Source organism: Myotis myotis, unplaced genomic scaffold (genome assembly GCF_014108235.1).
Source record: "Myotis myotis isolate mMyoMyo1 unplaced genomic scaffold, mMyoMyo1.p scaffold_m19_p_13, whole genome shotgun sequence".
Lineage (NCBI taxonomy): Eukaryota > Metazoa > Chordata > Mammalia > Chiroptera > Vespertilionidae > Myotis > Myotis myotis.
Genome location: NW_023416317.1, coordinates 14,095,802 through 14,112,628, shown reverse-complemented (window position 1 = coordinate 14,112,628; position 16,827 = coordinate 14,095,802). Strand labels below are relative to the sequence as shown.

The 16,827-nt window shown below is 40.0% G+C and overlaps 1 protein-coding gene across 1 annotated transcript in view; it reads right to left on the bottom strand.

Annotated features, from left to right (window-relative positions):
* DNAH12 (dynein axonemal heavy chain 12) overlaps positions 1-16,827 on the bottom strand; it is a 233,864-nt gene that overhangs the window by 121,214 nt on the left and 95,823 nt on the right. The window contains exons 30-34 of the mRNA XM_036331828.1: positions 13,988-14,097; positions 8,127-8,310; positions 7,853-7,993; positions 4,451-4,534; positions 3,743-3,931 (exon numbers count right to left, since the gene is read on the bottom strand). Coding sequence (XP_036187721.1) covers positions 3,743-3,931; positions 4,451-4,534; positions 7,853-7,993; positions 8,127-8,310; positions 13,988-14,097 — 708 coding nt within the window. The remainder of the gene's footprint in view (positions 1-3,742; positions 3,932-4,450; positions 4,535-7,852; positions 7,994-8,126; positions 8,311-13,987; positions 14,098-16,827) is intronic.

Sequence of the window (16,827 nt, the reverse complement as noted above, 5' to 3'; positions counted from 1 at the left end):
TGAAAAGTAGTGATATTGAAGTTAAGTGGACAAAAGTAATATGGGGTGATACTGAAAAGGCAGAGGAAGTATTCAGGTGGAGGGAGGCTCCTAGAGTACTTGAGATAAACAATTAGCCCAGACCCAGGGAAGAGGTCAAGAAGGGAAGTGGGAGAGGAATAAATCAAGAAAGGCTTCCCAGATTAAGTAATAGCTGAGCTAAATTTGGGTGGAAAAAGTTAGCCAGGTGCTAAAAGGAAGGGCATTCAAAACAGGAGAAACTTTATATTCACAGAAATGGTAATATAAGTGGACCCAGAATTAAGGGAATCTTTTAGGATGTGAAAATAGCTTGTGGAAAAGGAGTGGCAAGAAATAAGGCTTGAGAAGCAGACAGGGATCAGATTCTCAAAGGCTTTGTAGCCTGTGATAAGATTTCATGCTAAGAAAAGAGGGTTACAATGGAGGATGATTTTAAGTAGGGGAGGAAATGGAATGAATTTGTGTTTTGGAATCTTCATTCTGGTACCAGGATGTAGACCGGACCAGAGCAGCTCTATTGTATAGATTCAAGTAGAAAATGATTAAGGTCAGAACAAAAGTTACTATTATAGGTAGAAGTGGGGTGATCAGAGGAACTGGGATGGAGAGAAGATGTCAAATATAAAAGTTAGCAAGGAGGGAAAATCCATAGATCTTGGGGACTAACTGAATGTGGAAAATGTGGGAATGAATTATAAGAAGAAAATCCATCACTCAGAAGCGTATTTTGTATTATTTACAACATGTAATATTAGAGCTTTAAAATACAAAAACTAAAAAGTGACTTTACCTGTATATTTTCTCTATAAAGATATTGTACAGAATCTTCATAAAGTATAAATTTTTTATTTTTTCCCTTTAATGCAGAATATTTTTCCTATCTTAAATAATATTTTAGGATAAAGAAATCTACTGAATAAATACCCCTTTGTCTTCTCTAGATCAATATACAGTGTGGGGCAAAAGAAGGTTTCTAGTTGTTCATATGAAAAACAATACAATCCTATCTAATAAAAGAGAAATGGTAATTGACATACGACCGCTACCCTTCCCATTGGCTAATCAGCAAGATATGCAAATTAACTGCCAGCCAAGATGGCGGCCGGCAGACAGGCAGCTTGAAACTAACATGAGGCTTGCTTGCTTCAGTGAGGGAGAAAACCAACGTTCCCTGCCTGCCTTTCAGGCCTCTGAGCCTACAGTTTAAGAAACATTGTAACAAATATAGAAGCTAAACAAAAGCCCAGAAACCTGCCTTCAGCGAGCCGGGATATCAGAGCTGGAGTTATACATTGTTTCGATTATAGAACCGAAAGAAACCAGATACCTGCTTTCAGGAGCGGAGGCCTAAGAGCTGGAGCCTCAGAGCTAAAGCTGGCCCAGAATAAAAAAAAAAAAATAAGAAAAAAAGGAGCAGTTGGGAGCTTCAGTCCCAGCCTGAAAACAGCCCTCAGCCCCTCACCCAGACTGGCCAGGAACCCCAGTGGGGACCCCCACACTGAAGGGTGTGTGACCAGCTGCAAACAGCCATCATCCCCTCACCCAAACTGGCCAGGCACCCCAGTGGGGACCCCCACCCTGATCCAGGACACCCTTCAGGGCAAACCAGCCAGCCCCACCCATGCACTATGCCTCTATCCTATATAGTAAAAGGGTAATATGCCTCCCAGCACCAGGCTCAGCGAAGCTGAGAGGCCTCCCGGCACCGGGATCAGCATGACAGGGGGCAGCGTCCAAACCCCCTGATTGCCCTGCGGCTCTGAGTGTGACAGGGGGCGGGGCCACAACCTCCCTATCGGCCCTGCTCTGTTAGTGACAGGGGAAGGCGCCCCAACCCCCTGATCAGCCCTGCTCTGTGCCTGATAGGGGGGAGCTCCCCAACCCCCTGATTGCCCAGCGGCTCTGTGTGTGACAGGGTGCGGCACCCCAACCCCTGATCGGCCCTGCTCTGTGTGTGACAGGGTGCAGCGCCCCAACACCAACTCCCCACGGGCCCTGTTCTGTGTGTGATGGGGTAGAGCCATAACCTCCCTGTTGGCCCTGCCCTGAGTGTGAGAGTGGCGGCGCCCCAACCCCCTGATCAGCACTGCTCTGTGGGTGATAGAGGGCGGCGCCCCAACCCCCTCCCCCCACCACGGGCCCTGCTCTGTGTGTGATGGGGTAGAGCCATAACCTCCCCATCGGCCCTGCCCTGAGTGTGACAGTGGCGGCGCCCCAACCCCCTGATCGGCCCTGCTCTGTGGGTGATAGAGGGCAGCGCACCAACCCCCTGATCCGCCCTGCTCTGTGTGTTACAGGGGGCGGTGCCCCAACTCCCCTATCGGCCCTACTCTGTGAGTGACAGGGGGGAGCTCCTCAACCCCCTGATGGGCCCTGCTCTGTGCGTGACAGGGGGAAGCTCCCCAACCCCCTGATGGGCCCTGCTCTGTGTGTGACGGGGGGGGGGGGGGGGAGCTCCCCAACCCCCTGATCGACCCTGCTCTGTGTGTGACGGGGGGAGCTCCCCAACCCCCCTGATGGGCCCTGCTCTGTGCATGACAGGTGGGAGTTCCCAAACCCCCTGATTGGCCCTGCTCTGTGCATGACGGGGTGGTGCCGCAACCTCCCCATCGACCCTGCCTTGAGTGTGACAGGGGGCGGTGCCCCAACCCCCCAATCGGCCCTACCCTGAGCGTGACTGAGGGTGGCATCGCAACGCCCTCCCCCCCCCCCAATCCGCCCTGCTCTGTGCATGACAGGGGGCGGCGCCCCAACTCCCCAATCGGCCCTGCTCTGAGCCCGACCAGGGGCTGCACCTAGGGATTGTGCCTGCCCTCTGCCACCAGGGAGCAGGCCTAAGCCAGCAGATCGTTATCTCCTGAGGGGTCCCAGACTGCAATAGGGCACAGGCCAGGCTGAGGGACCCCCCCTTCCCGAGTGCACAAATTTTTGTGCACTGGGCCTCTAGTAATTTATAAATAATAATACAAGAATAAAGTGTTTCATGTACTCACAACTGGAAACCTACTCTGTACTTATTTACATGTAAGAAACGAATGTGTGTGCATGTGTGTCTGTGTGTATATGTATGTGGTGGGTTGAATTTTGGTCCCCTCACAGATTTGCCCATGTCCTAATTAATCCCATGGACTCATGAATATCTTATTTGCAAAAAGTGTCTTTGAAGATGCAATTAAGAATCTCAAGATGAAGAGAATATTCTGAATTATTTGATAGACCCTAAATTTAAGGTCCTCAATCTTTATGAGTCACACAGTGGAGAGACAGAATAGAAAACCAGGTAAACATAAAGGAAGAGACTTAAGAGTTATACAGCTACAAGACAAGTAATATCCAAAGCCAAAAGAAGCTGGAAGAGGTAAGGAAAGGCTCTCCCTTATAGCTTCCAGAGGAAGCATGGCCCTCCCAATGTCCTTTTCTTTTTAAATGAATTTTTTGAAGTGACATTGGTTAGTAAAATTATATAGGTTCAATTGTATAATTCTATAGTACATCATCTGTATATTGTATTTGTGTTCACTACCCAAGGTCAAGTCTCCTCTGTCACCATTTATCCCCCCTTTTACCCTCTTCTACCAGCCCCCACTTCCCCTTTCCCTCAGGTAATCACCATACTGTTGTCTGTATAAATAACTTCAACTTTTAAAGTTTTTTTAATCCCTTCACCTATTCACCCAGCTCCCTAAATAAATTTCAATGGGTCAGAGAACAGTAGTGTTACCTTGCATTGTTTCTTACGAAGCTTTAAAGAGGGCCATATTAACCAGTCAAAAAGTCCTCTCAGAAGATCCTGATGATCATGTTCCTGTAAAGGTCCCTTCAGTGAACTCAACCATGAAGACACAAGCGGTTCCCATCCTAATTGTGAGGGTTCCAAATAGATCATGCCACAGCGGCTTACAGTGGCGGGCTAGAGAAAAAAGACAAATTTTCTTTTTCCAATGTTGCTTCTATTGCAGTAGTACCTGGAAGTTATTAACTACTACTTTGCGTGACTTATAAAGCCCTTCACGATCTGGCTCCTGTCTTTCTCTATAGCCTCACATACTATTTGAACTATTTAAAGTTACAGTTCCCCAAGCATGCCTTGGCTTCAGGTCTTTATATCTTGTCATGATTTGGAATACCCAGCCCCAAACAATCTCCCTGGAGAAGTCTTACCTCTCAAAATCAGATCAAACACTCAACTGTTTTCCATACCCTTCTGGGGCACTCACCCTCTCCACATTCTTAGAGCACTTACATGTAGCTCTATATTGGGATTATTTATTAGCATGCTTCTCATCTTCCCTAAATGAGCCTACACTGTGTCTTATTCATCTTTGTATTTCTAGTGTCTAACTCATCTTCTGAAACATAATAAAAACACTTATTGATTAAATAAATAAAAGAATAAACAAACAATTGTTATAGTAAATTATGAACTTACTGAGGCCTGGGAAAGGTCCATTGCTTCAAAGATTAGGCTCATTTGAGGAGACATTTGAATGATTTCTCCACTCATAAGGCAAAGCTAAAAACAATTATTTTTTCAAATGTTTATGTAAAAATTTTTCAAACTTCTCAAATGAAAATGTATTTTACTTATAATATATGTGATATGATGTAATAAGTAAATATGAATACTCATATACTTATCTCCTAGATTTATCAATGTTAACATTTTGCCATTTTTTGCCTCTTTTAAAAAAATTATTTTAAAGATCATTACACATACCATGACATTTTACATGCCAATATTCATCAAAAAGATAAGGTCTTTTCTATATCACCACAATATGATCACATCTAACACAATTACCAATAATTCCTTAATATCATCAACTCACCCAATATTTACATTTTCTCAATTGTGCCAGAAATGTCTTTTCAACTGATTTACTGAAACAAATATTCAATCAATGACCATGAATTGTGTCTGCTATGCCCCCTTGGTCCCTTTTAATCTAAAATATTCCTTTTTGATCAAATATGTAAAATTGAATTTCTCTTCTACCTTTCTGCCAAACTCCTTTCTTGTTCATTATTACTAAAGCCATTCTGTCTTCTTAATCTCTTTGGCTTCTAACTTTGGAATTATCAAGTTTTAATAATTTAATAATAATTATTAACTATTGATATTCCAAGTTAATTTCATTACTAAGTCTCTTAAATACTTCCTATTCATTTATTTTTCAGTATTTCTTCTCTGCTTCTACCATTACAACTCTAGTTTCAGTTTTGTCCCTGTCTAGTTATATGTCAATAACATGGCATTTAACATTTCTGAATCTGCTTATAAATAAATGGTCTATACCTGGACTGTCCAATGTGTTAACCAATAATCATATGTGGCTATTTATATTTAACTTGAAATTCATGCAAGAGTAGGCCTTCCTTCCCCCAGCTGCTGGCACCGACTTCCCTCTGACACCGGGACCCGAGCTTCCCTCACAGCCCCGGATTCGTCCGGAAGGATGTCCTGTATAATTAGCATATTACGCTTTTATTATTATATATTTCAGCTAATTACATTTTAAAAAATTTAAAGTCAGTTCTTCAATTATACTAAGCCACATTTCAGATGCTCAATATGTGAGTAAATATTCAATAAGCCACATGTGACTAGTGGCTACTTTGTTGGACAGTGCAGATATTTACATCATTGCAGAAAGTTCTATTGGACAATACTAGTCTAGAATACTATTAACTTTTCAACAGATTATTTCAGCAAACATTCTTTTACCTGCTACAAATTTGGGAGGTAGAATCAGCCTTCTCCTTATACCCTCATGCTGTTTCTCAAATACTTCTACTCCACCCTCCAGTACAATCCTTGCTCTTTTGACAACCCCTGCTTGCTGCTGTCACTCACCAACACCCAATCATTCCCCTCTGTTAGCTACAGCCTTCATACTTGGTTTAACCTTCTTTCTCCTATAACTCTGGCCTGATCCAGTGCTCAGAGGGGGAGCATCTCATAAAACTTGGACCCTTGACCACTTGATCTTCACTTATTCTCCTACTCCACTCCAGCCATCCACTTATATACCCAGGCCCTTCTCTACTGAAACACTAAACAATTCTAAAATCCTAAGTTTGAGCATCCCAATTTCTGCCCACACACTCCCACCCATCCAGCTCTCTTGCTCATTAACTCATACCACACTTGCTCTTAATTTTCTTTTATTTTTTATTTTTTAAAGTATTGCATATGTTTTCTTTTTCCCCGTTGCTCTTCATTTTCATATCCCTACTGTTCCCACTTCCTCCATTATTAAGCAACTTCAGTTCTTTGGCCTAGCACTTCTACCATTCTCATGCCAATATCTTAAAGTCTTCCTGTATTTCCAGTCTAGCAACATTATCCACACACATACACCCAAACCACTTATACTCTTAAAGAAAATCTCACAAAGGCAGACCTTGGCACTACTACTAATAATTCATGGTCTTCAATTCAATCAAGTTCTCAGTAACACTCTGGTATGCTTCTATAGTTTCCTAGGCAGCTCTTTCCCATTTTCCAAATGGCTAATTTAAATCTTCTCCTTTCTCCTCAAGTGTGCAAAAGAAATAGGGCCTGCAACTTCACAAAGTAAAAATAAATAACCAAAAAGATTTGTCTTCAAATTTCCATTTTCAAATCCATATATCCACCTGTGTCTATATCTATCCTTTACTGCTTCCCTCTTATCCAATATGAAATAATCCTTCTACCTGGCTATGAATTCTTAGACTTGTCTCTACTGGTTAACCCCTCTCTTGTGAATCATCACTGTATCTTCTCTGTTCCCTCCTCTGCCCCCCTCTTAGCTTAGTCAATATGACTAAATTTATGAAAGAATATGAATAAATGACCAATCACCTATGATAAAGCACTGAAGTATATGTTTGAATGCTAATTAAATTAATTTGTTTGTTTAGTGGTATAGTAATTTCATGTAAATATGAAAATAAATTGTGGTATATTCATACAGTAGAACATAAACACAGACATAAAGAGAATAAATAAATAAAATGGAACTATAACAACATGAATATCACAGATACTATACTGACTTAAAAAAAGAAAACACTTAAGAGTATAATTCCATTCCATGAAGTTCAAGAACCAGCAAAACTAATTTATCACAGTAGAAGTCAGAATAGTTATTGCTCCTGGGGTATACTGACTGGGAAGGGACATGAGTGAACTTTGTAAGATACAAGAAATTTTAGACATCTTTACGTAGGTGACAATTATGCGAGGGTATACTTATGTAAAAAAACATAGAATTTAAACTTAAAGTTTTATGCTGTATGTATGTATGTTCTCTCTCAATTAAAATAAATACTAGAAGTCTTACATTTTCTACTTCTTTGTATATGTTATAGATTCTAAGGTAATATACCACATATAGCACTGAAGCATTCAATGTTTTAAAAAAGGAATGTAAAAAAAGGAATGTAGTCTTTTTCTTTTTTCCTAAAATATTAATTTAAAGTTCTGAAGAAACCATAGGTCTGCAGTTACTTTATAAATTATTATCACCTATTACATTAGTATGCCTTCCTGCTAACATAGTAATTTATTACAATATACTTTTATTCTATAAAAATTAAGCAAAGAATTTACGGAAAAATTTTCATTGGAAATATCATGTATAAAGTTATGCAACTTTCTGCATCCTTTATTTCAAATAAACAATCCTAAGTGATTAGTTGTTGAACTTACAACATTCCTTTGCTTTTTAAAATTGTGGTAAAAAAATACATTAAAGTTATCATATTAGCCATTTTTAAGTTTATAATTCAGTAGTGTTAGTTATTCATATTGTGCATGTCTTGTTTTTAATGATGATGATTTTACCTTTTTATTATCATCCAATACTGTGTTCATGCTCTCTATCCACAAAGTGTCAATGGGACCATCAAATACAACCCATTTCCGGTCAGGTGTTTCTGATAAGGCAAATTCTCTAAAAGTGTTAGCCACAATACCATCAGTCCACTGAGGAGGAAAAAAGGAAAAATTGGAAAGCTTCCTATATAGAACTACAAAGTGATTATATGAAAACATTTCAAAACTTTTGGTTTAATGTGCATTGTCAATAAGAGTTGAGAATGTTTATACTATACATTACCTCATGAGATACTGGGTCAAACTGTCCAAAAAGTTGGCCCATAGTAATGGATTTGGGGTTTACAGTCCTATAAATGACCTTTTCTTCCTCTCCATAGCCACGTTCATGCATAAGAGTTAGAGTATCAGCCAGCACATGCAGAACTTCTGTCTTAGCAGCAAAAGGTTCTCCTACTAACATAAAACTATTAAGGAAGAGAAGTAATTATACAATGACACTAAAAATAATAGTAAATTAAATTATTTGCCTATATAGTGGTATGTAAAATTTTACCCTAATTACTACATATAATTTTTGAAATCATATGAATTTTTCTCAGACATGAGGAAAATACATTTAACTTCTGAAATGGTTGATCTCTAAATCAAATTATCTACATTAATACCATTATCTACAAAAGAGAATATAATAAAAATCTTCAAATGAAAATTTAATAATTGTATACTCTTAAAATAAATAAAAAATGTTTTGGGTCCTTCTAAGGAGCGGAGTAAAGATTCTCTTTCCTCAAGTCTTCACTTGCTATAGCAATTATTAGTGCTTTTGGCCAAATACTTCTGAATCTCCTGCACATAGTGGGATTCCTCACTTTCTGTGGAAGTAATAGGTGACTAGTGAGTAATCAGTGGAAATGATGGGTGTTACCTCCTAGCATGGGACAGATAATTGCCAGAGAGGGACCTTACAGAGTTCTCGCTTTTCCCTCTAGCACAGCCATGACCTACAATGTAGAGATGGTTCCCACAGCCTGGCAACCTGTGTTAATTATGACGAGTAGAACCTCCCTGTTAACCTATGATGGACACAATATGAAAAAGAAATAAACCTTTGTTTCTTAAGACACTAAAGTTTGGGTACTGATTGTTTCTACAGAATATCCTAGCCCAGTGATGGCGAACCTATAACGCAAGTGTCAGAGGTGACACACGAACTCATTTTTTTGGTTGATTTTTCTTCGTTAAATGGCATTTAAATATATAAAATAAATATCAAAAATAGAAATCTTTGTTTTACTATGGTTGCAAATATCAAAAAATTTCTATATGTGACACGGCACCAGAGTTAAGTTAGGGTTTTTCAAAATGCTGACATGCTGAGCTCAAAAGGTTCGCCATCACTGTCCTAACCCATCCTAGAAGAGGGGAAGGTATTCTTGCTATAATAAAAAAGATTAAGCCGAAACCGGTTTGGCTCAGTGGATAGAGTGTCGGCCTGCGGACTGAAGGATCCCGGGTTCGATTCCGGTCAAGGGCATGTGCCTGGGTTGCGGGCACATCCCCAGTGGGAGATGTGCAGGAGGCAGCTGATCGATGTTTCTCTCTCATCGATGTTTCTGGCTCTCTATCTCTCTCCCTTCCTCTCTGTAAAAAATCAATAAAATATATATAAAAAAAAAAAGATTAAAATATGTGACATCAGCTTAGAGGCTAGGCCAGTGGTCAGCAAACTCATTAGTCAACAGAGCCAAATATCAACAGTACGATTGAAATTTCTTTTGAGAGCCAAATTTTTTAAACTTAAACTATATAGGTAGGTACATTGTTATTAACTTAATTAGGGTACTCCTAAGGCTTAGGAAGAGCCACACTCAAAGGGCCAAAGAGCCGCATGTGGCTCGCGAGCCGCAGTTTGCCGACCACAGGCTAGGCCATGGGTGGCAAATTAACTGTTATCAGAGGCTAAAAGATTGTCAATTAATGTTATGCAATGATTAAACATTTGATAAATTTATCTCTTGAACTTAACTGGAAGACAGATAGTATAACTAATAAAATTATAGTTTTCAGAGAAAAGGATAGTAAATAGAATATTAATATTATATAATGGCCATTGATAGCTGCATTTAACAAGGAACTATAAGAAAGAAATAAGCCCAGCAAAAATAGGCAGCTTTCAAGCAAGAATGAAAGAGAATAGAAAGAGTCGAGAAATTCAAGAAACCTACATGATTGATAGAGGCAATTTTTTCTCATCCCCAACTGGTAAAAAGATAAATTGAGAAAATCTTTGAACAACAAAGACCTACTCAGCCTGGCATCAAGTATCAAATCAAGGGTAGGGCCACTGTATCACTTTATTAAAACCTATGAGAAATTAATATGGTCCCCAGTAATCATTTCAGGAGGATAAAACAGTTCTGGGAAAACAGATTAAGAATGTGATCCTCTGTATTAAGCTTGATAGGTTAAAGGATACTACAAGGAAGATCAGAAATGTATAACTTAATAAGGACTGTAGTTGTAGCTACTGGAACATAGAGCTGCCTGGAATCCAGTAAGTAAAAAGCTTATTGTTTTTGAGAGTTTACTGACAAAGAAACCATGAGTCTAGAGCCAGCGGTCGGCAAACTGCGGCTCGCGAGCCACATGCGGCTCTTTGGCCCCTTGAGTGTGGCTCTTCCATAAAATACCGACTTCTGCGCATGGGCCACGAAGTTTCAATCGTACTATACATGTGCGCCTGCATGCGGTATTTTGTGTAAGAGCCACACTCAAGGGGCCAAAGAGCCGCATGTGGCTCGCGAGCCACAGATTGCTGACCACTGGTAGGCTAAAACACATGTGAATGTTCAAGACTTAAAAATGATCGTTGGGGGTCCTGGCCAGGTGGCTCAGTTGGTTGGAGTGTCGTTCCATACACCAAAGGTTTTGGGTTCGATCCTAGTCAGGGTATATACCTAGGTTGTGGGTTTGATCCCCTTCCGGACACATACAGGAAGCAACTTCTTCCTTCCTCTCTCTCTAAAATCAATAAACATATCCTCAGGTGAAAAAAATAAAAGATTCTTGGGTATTGGATGCATGAGAGTTGACTGTATTAGTATTCCCTCTATTTTTACTTGTTTGAAAAATTATATAATACAAAGGTTGTTTCTTTAAAAATCCTGCCTTTAAAATAATAATGATCTTTGAGACCTCAACTTTTTATAGGCGGCAAGCAGGCTGAAAACATTTCTCAACTCCAAGGACATTTTCTCTATTGTCTACTTCACATGTGACCAGAAAAGAAAATGGAGATGAAAAGATCTCTCAGAAGGTCAAACCAAGGTCCATAGAGAACAGTTAACTGGAAAGCCCCTCACAGGGAGAATAAAGCAAATATGGAACCAGGTTTTATGGAGTTTTAAGTTTATACAATTGGTGGGGGAGGCTGTCTAAAGATAGGAAAAAATAGGAGGAGAACCAAGATGGCAGCATAGGTTAATGCCGGAGTTTGCTGCCCTGAACAACTACTTCAAAAGTGAAACTAAAAAACAGAACGGACATCACCCAGAACCACAGGAACGCTGGCTGAGTGGAAGTCCTACAATTAGGAGGAAAGAGAAACGCATACGGACACTCAGAGGAGGCGCAGTGCTGAAGTCAAATTCTGAGGTGCGGAGTGCGCGGAGCGGGCTGGCGGTGGAGGGCGCGGTTGGCATTTTCAATCGGGAGGGAGTCGCAGACTCTGAGCTCCAGATACAGGCGAGTCTTTAGGGACCCAGACTCAAACGGGAGAAGCAGGACTGTCTGGCTTCGGTCAGAGCAAGTGCAGCTTTCTCTCCGAGATTTGCAGCGGGTGCTGGGACTCAGAGAGGCAGAGCCCCTGGGGACAGGACTGAGAGCCGCCATAACTGCTCTCTCCGGCCCACCCTATTGATCCTGTGCGACCCGCCCTGCCCAAGCCCTGCACACAGGCATTTGCTGGATAGCCTCAGGCAAAGGCTAGATTAGCACCTCCCTAGAGGACAGAAGTTCTCTCACTGCAGACACAGCTGATCCTCATAGCCACTTGGCCTGGAGGTCAAACCCTCCCTGGTATTAGCTACAACAATAAAGGTTTAACTATAAGACTGTGCACAAAGACCACTAGGGGGTGCACCAAGGAAGCATAACAAAATGCGGAGACAAAGAAACAGGACAAAATTGTCAATGGAAGATATAGAGTTCAGAACCACACTTTTAAGGTCTCTCAAGAACTGTTTAGAAGCCGCTGATAAACTTAATGAGATCTACAAGAAAACTAATGAGACCCTCGATGTTATATTGGGGAACCAACTAGAAATTAAGCATACACTGACTGAAATAAAGAATATTATACAGACTCCCGACAGCAGACCAGAGGAGCGCAAGGATCAAGTCAATGATTTGAAATGCGAGGAAGCAAAAAACACCCAACCGGAAAAGCAAAATGAAAAAAGAATCCAAAAATGCGAGGATAGTGTAAGGACCCTTGGGACAGCTTCAAGCGTACCAACATCAGAATTATAGGGGTGCCAGAAGATGAGAGAGAGCAAGATATTGGAAACCTATTTGAAGAAATAATGACAGAAAACTTCCCCCACCTGGTGAAAGAAATGGACTTACAGGTCCAAGAAGCGCGGAGAACCCCAAACAAAAGGAATCCAAAGAGGACCACACCAAGACACATCATAATTAAAATGCCAAGAGCAAAAGATAAAGAGAGAATCTTAAAAACAGCAAGAGAAAGAAACTCAGTTACCTACAAGGGAATACCCATACGACTATCAGCTGATTTCTCAACAGAAACTTTGCAGGCCAGAAGGGAGTGGCAAGAAATATTCAAAGTGATGAACACCAAGAACCTATAACCAAGATTACTTTATCCAGCAAAGCTATCATTCAGAATTGAAGGTCAGATAAAGAGCTTCACAGATAAGGAAAAGCTAAAGGAGTTCATCACCACCAAACCAGGATTATATGAAATGCTGAAAGGTGTCCTTTAAGAAGAGGAAGAGGAAGAAAAAGGTAAAGATACAAATTATGAACAACAAATATGCATCTATCAACAAGTGAATCTAAGAATCAAGTGAATAAATAATCTGATGAACAGAATGAACTGGTGATTATAATAGAATCAGGGACATAGAAAGGGAATGGACTGACCAGTCTTGGGGGGGAAAGGGGTGTAGGAGATGCGGGAAGAGACTGGACAAAAATCGTGCACCTATGGATGAGGACAGTGGGTGGGGAGTGAGGGCGGAGGGTGGGGCGGGAACTGGGAGGAGGGGAGTTATGGGGGGGAAAAAAGAGGAACAAATGTAATAATCTGAACAATAAAGATTTAATTAAAAAAAAAAAGATAGGAAAAAATATATATGTAATTATAAATACAAAATGTCCACAGCCACTTTAATGACACCTGTATAATAACTTATGACTTCTTGGAGGGGCCCCTACAAGTGAGAGGTCCTTAAGTTTAAACTCCATTAGTTTCACCCAATCTATCTCTGGAATTGGGACCCCGCATGCCCACCTGGGTTTCAGAATTGCTACCAATCAGTATTGGCTATATCTCCTATTTGTCTTCTATTCTTCTATTTCTAAAGGAGAGTGTTTGCTTTAATAATCCTGTTCTGGTAAACCCACCTCTATATTATTGGGTGTGTGAAGGGCAGATAACTTGTCTTTCTAGTTCCTAGGTCTCTGGATCAAGAACAATTACTTCCAAATTTGATACAGAAACTATCATGCATCATCTAGATATCCTGAACTTTGAGTCTGATTCATTGATTGACTGGAACTTTTAGGTTGTCTCCCTGAGAAAAAAAGAGTGTATTTTATGTGCATGAAGGAGATTGAATAACATACTTGATGATCAAAAGGGAAAGTTGTGTTGATCATTAGTGCTATATCACTGAATGAGCCTTCCCAATCCTTGTTGGTCATGTAGCATGAGAAAGAAATAAACTTTTGTTTTTAAGCTACTGGTATAGAACTAGGAGGTGGAAAATGTTTCCTCCCTAGCCACCTAGCATATGAAGTTTGCTGAGTCTTTTGATACACAAATTTAGTTGGTTTAATAGCTTAATTTAAAAATAACATCTAACACTGGCAAACAATGTTAATCTATACTCTTACCCATGTCTAACAATCATCATTTCATATGTCTGAATCATTTTTTCTATAAAAAATTTCACAGGCTGAAGATTGTGTACTTTGCAGACTTCATGAGCACATTCCAAAAATTCCTAAAATAAAAGAAAATGGAATGAATTTCTATAAAATGGTATTATACTATAAATCATGTCATACTTATCTTATAAATGTAGACTTTTTATTTACAAATAATAAAACTATCTTCTTATATTGAAAAATTATTTATTGACGCTTTATTTTTTAATTGAAAGGAGGAACAGAATTAAAATATTTTAAAATTATCAGTATTCCCCATTATAAGTTATTAAAGATACTAGAAGCCTGGTGCACAAAAATTCGTGCACTTGGGGGGGGGGGGTCCCTCAGCCCGGCCTGTGCTCTCTCACAGTCCAGGACCCCTTGGGGAATGTCCACATGCCAGCTTAGGCCTGCTCCCTGGGGGATTGGGCCAAGCTGGCAGTCAGACATCCCTTTGGCAGCCCAGAAGCCCTTGGGGGATGTCCACCTGCCAGTTTAGGGAGTGGTCCTAAGCCACATTCGGACACCCTTAGCACTGCAGAGGATGGAGGAGAGGCTCCCACCACCTTTGCTGCGCTCGCAGCCGTCAGCCCGGCTTGTGGCTGAGCAGAGCTCCTCCTGTGGGAGAGCACTGACCATCAGGGGACAGCTCCTATGTGGAGCATCTGCCCTCTGGTGGTCAGTGTGCGTCATAGCAACCAGTCGTTCTGGGTCATTCCACTGTTAGGGTCAATTTGCATATTACCCTTTTATTATATAGGATAGCACCATAGCACTGTGTATATGCTACATGACACAATTCCTTTTAATAGTGATTTCCAGAATTTTACTTTTGGATAGGCTATAGAAGAACATGCCAAACAATCCTTTATACTGTACTAACTAGAAATAAACAGAGAAGCTTAAAAAAAATCCATAAGTATTTGAAGATACAGGAGCACTTTGAATACAAATAAGTCTAAAAGAACTAAATTTCAAAAAGGAATGAGCCTTTCTTAGGTGAATACAAATCACAGCTAATTTTGCTCCTGGGAGCATTTTTTAAGTGTGAATATAGATGTTAGTGGATTGGATCTGCTATAGGCATAGAGACTTTGCTGAAGTAAGGAGAAACCAACAGAGATTTTAATGGTCATGTGTGACAGATTTTAATCTGGAGGAGCCTCAAGTGCAAAGCTTTTTCTCTGCTTTTGCTGAATAAGGCACATATAGAGAGAAATTTCCTTAGTCTTGGGATATATATCCCAAAATTCTCCTAGAGGGAGGGCCCTTTAAAACAGGACAATTCTCACCCTTAAAGACAATTGAAACCAGAGGTAAACTGAATCTCAACAACTCTGTAACAAAACTCTGACTTAGTTAGACTCTGGCTGGCATGGCTCAGTGGTTGGAGCATTGGCCTGCACAAGGGAACTTTGAAAGACAAAAGCAATTGCCATGAAGCATCATAAAACATTTCCATTTGTTCTGTCTTCTTTTATAATAGCAACAAAAAATACAATGCAATATAAAAACCCCCCACAACTTTACACTTATGAAAGATTCAGGCTGCTTCAATCAAATGTACCATCATCACAAATACAATAAAAGCATCATCACCTCAGTTTCTAAGTCTATACGTAAATAACTCCTTTACTTTAGTAAGATTTCAAGTGGGCATTATAAGCTTATTTATCTCAGAGTGTCAAAATTTCCAACATTCCTCCTATGAACTTAGGCTCACAATGACTAGAAGTAAAGTTCATTTGGTTTTATCATATACAACCTAATCCCTCCAGCTTCAGTAGCTTAAGTCTAAGAATGATATGATGTATATCTGTATAACCCATTGTGAACAATCCTACTTAACTACCATTAGTTTATTAAGGCATACAATAATAGCAGTTAATTCAGTTTCAGGTTGCATAAAACTGAATTTGGTGAAAAACTAAGGATTATGGATTGCAAAACAGCTCTTTAAACTCATTTACATGCTTTACATGTTTGGAATGTGCCTTCACACAGAGTACTGTCATGCAAACCACCTACTTGCTATTTTCTATTGAATAGACACTGCCTTCCCTTTCTTAGCATGAGAATGTTTATTCAATTTAACGTCTTGATTTTACATAATACAGCATCAGGAATGGTCATTACACTGTCTTGAAATTTAATCTGTCCATTTGTTTGTAATCAAAAGCATATCAGAAATCTGTCAGTCCAGGTAATGAAACACTCCCAAATATCCAGTTTTACTATTGAAGTCATAGTAGTAGTTTTCAAATTACAATCTATGGATCCATGAGTCTATTTCTGTATTCAAGGGAATGCAAGAACTCTCCAAAAGAATGGTAAGATTTTTATTTCTAAAAATCCTTAGTTTTTCAGCAATTTCAGATATGCTAAAAATCATATTAGCATATCCTGAATTATCTTGATAATTATCTGTGATATAATACAAAAATACATATGGTCTTTGACACCTCCCCTCTACCTGGCACAGAGCTCCTACAACCCTTGGGATTTCTTGAGTCTTTTGCTATTCACAATGAGCCCTTTTTAATCACATCTGAGTTTACTTAGGTTAAGGACACTAGATAGCCTCAGTATGCAACTACTCACCAGAAAGACACATTGATTTGAGGGCTGGACTTTCATTTCTACCTACCAGCCTTGAGGAAGGAGAGGGGGAGGGCTGAAGATTGAGTTCTACAAAAACTCTGAATGAGATTCAGGGACCTTCTGGTTTGGTGAACACACCAAGTTGCAGGGAAGGTGACACCTTTAGGCCGTGGAAGCTCCACTGCTGCCACTTTCCCATACCT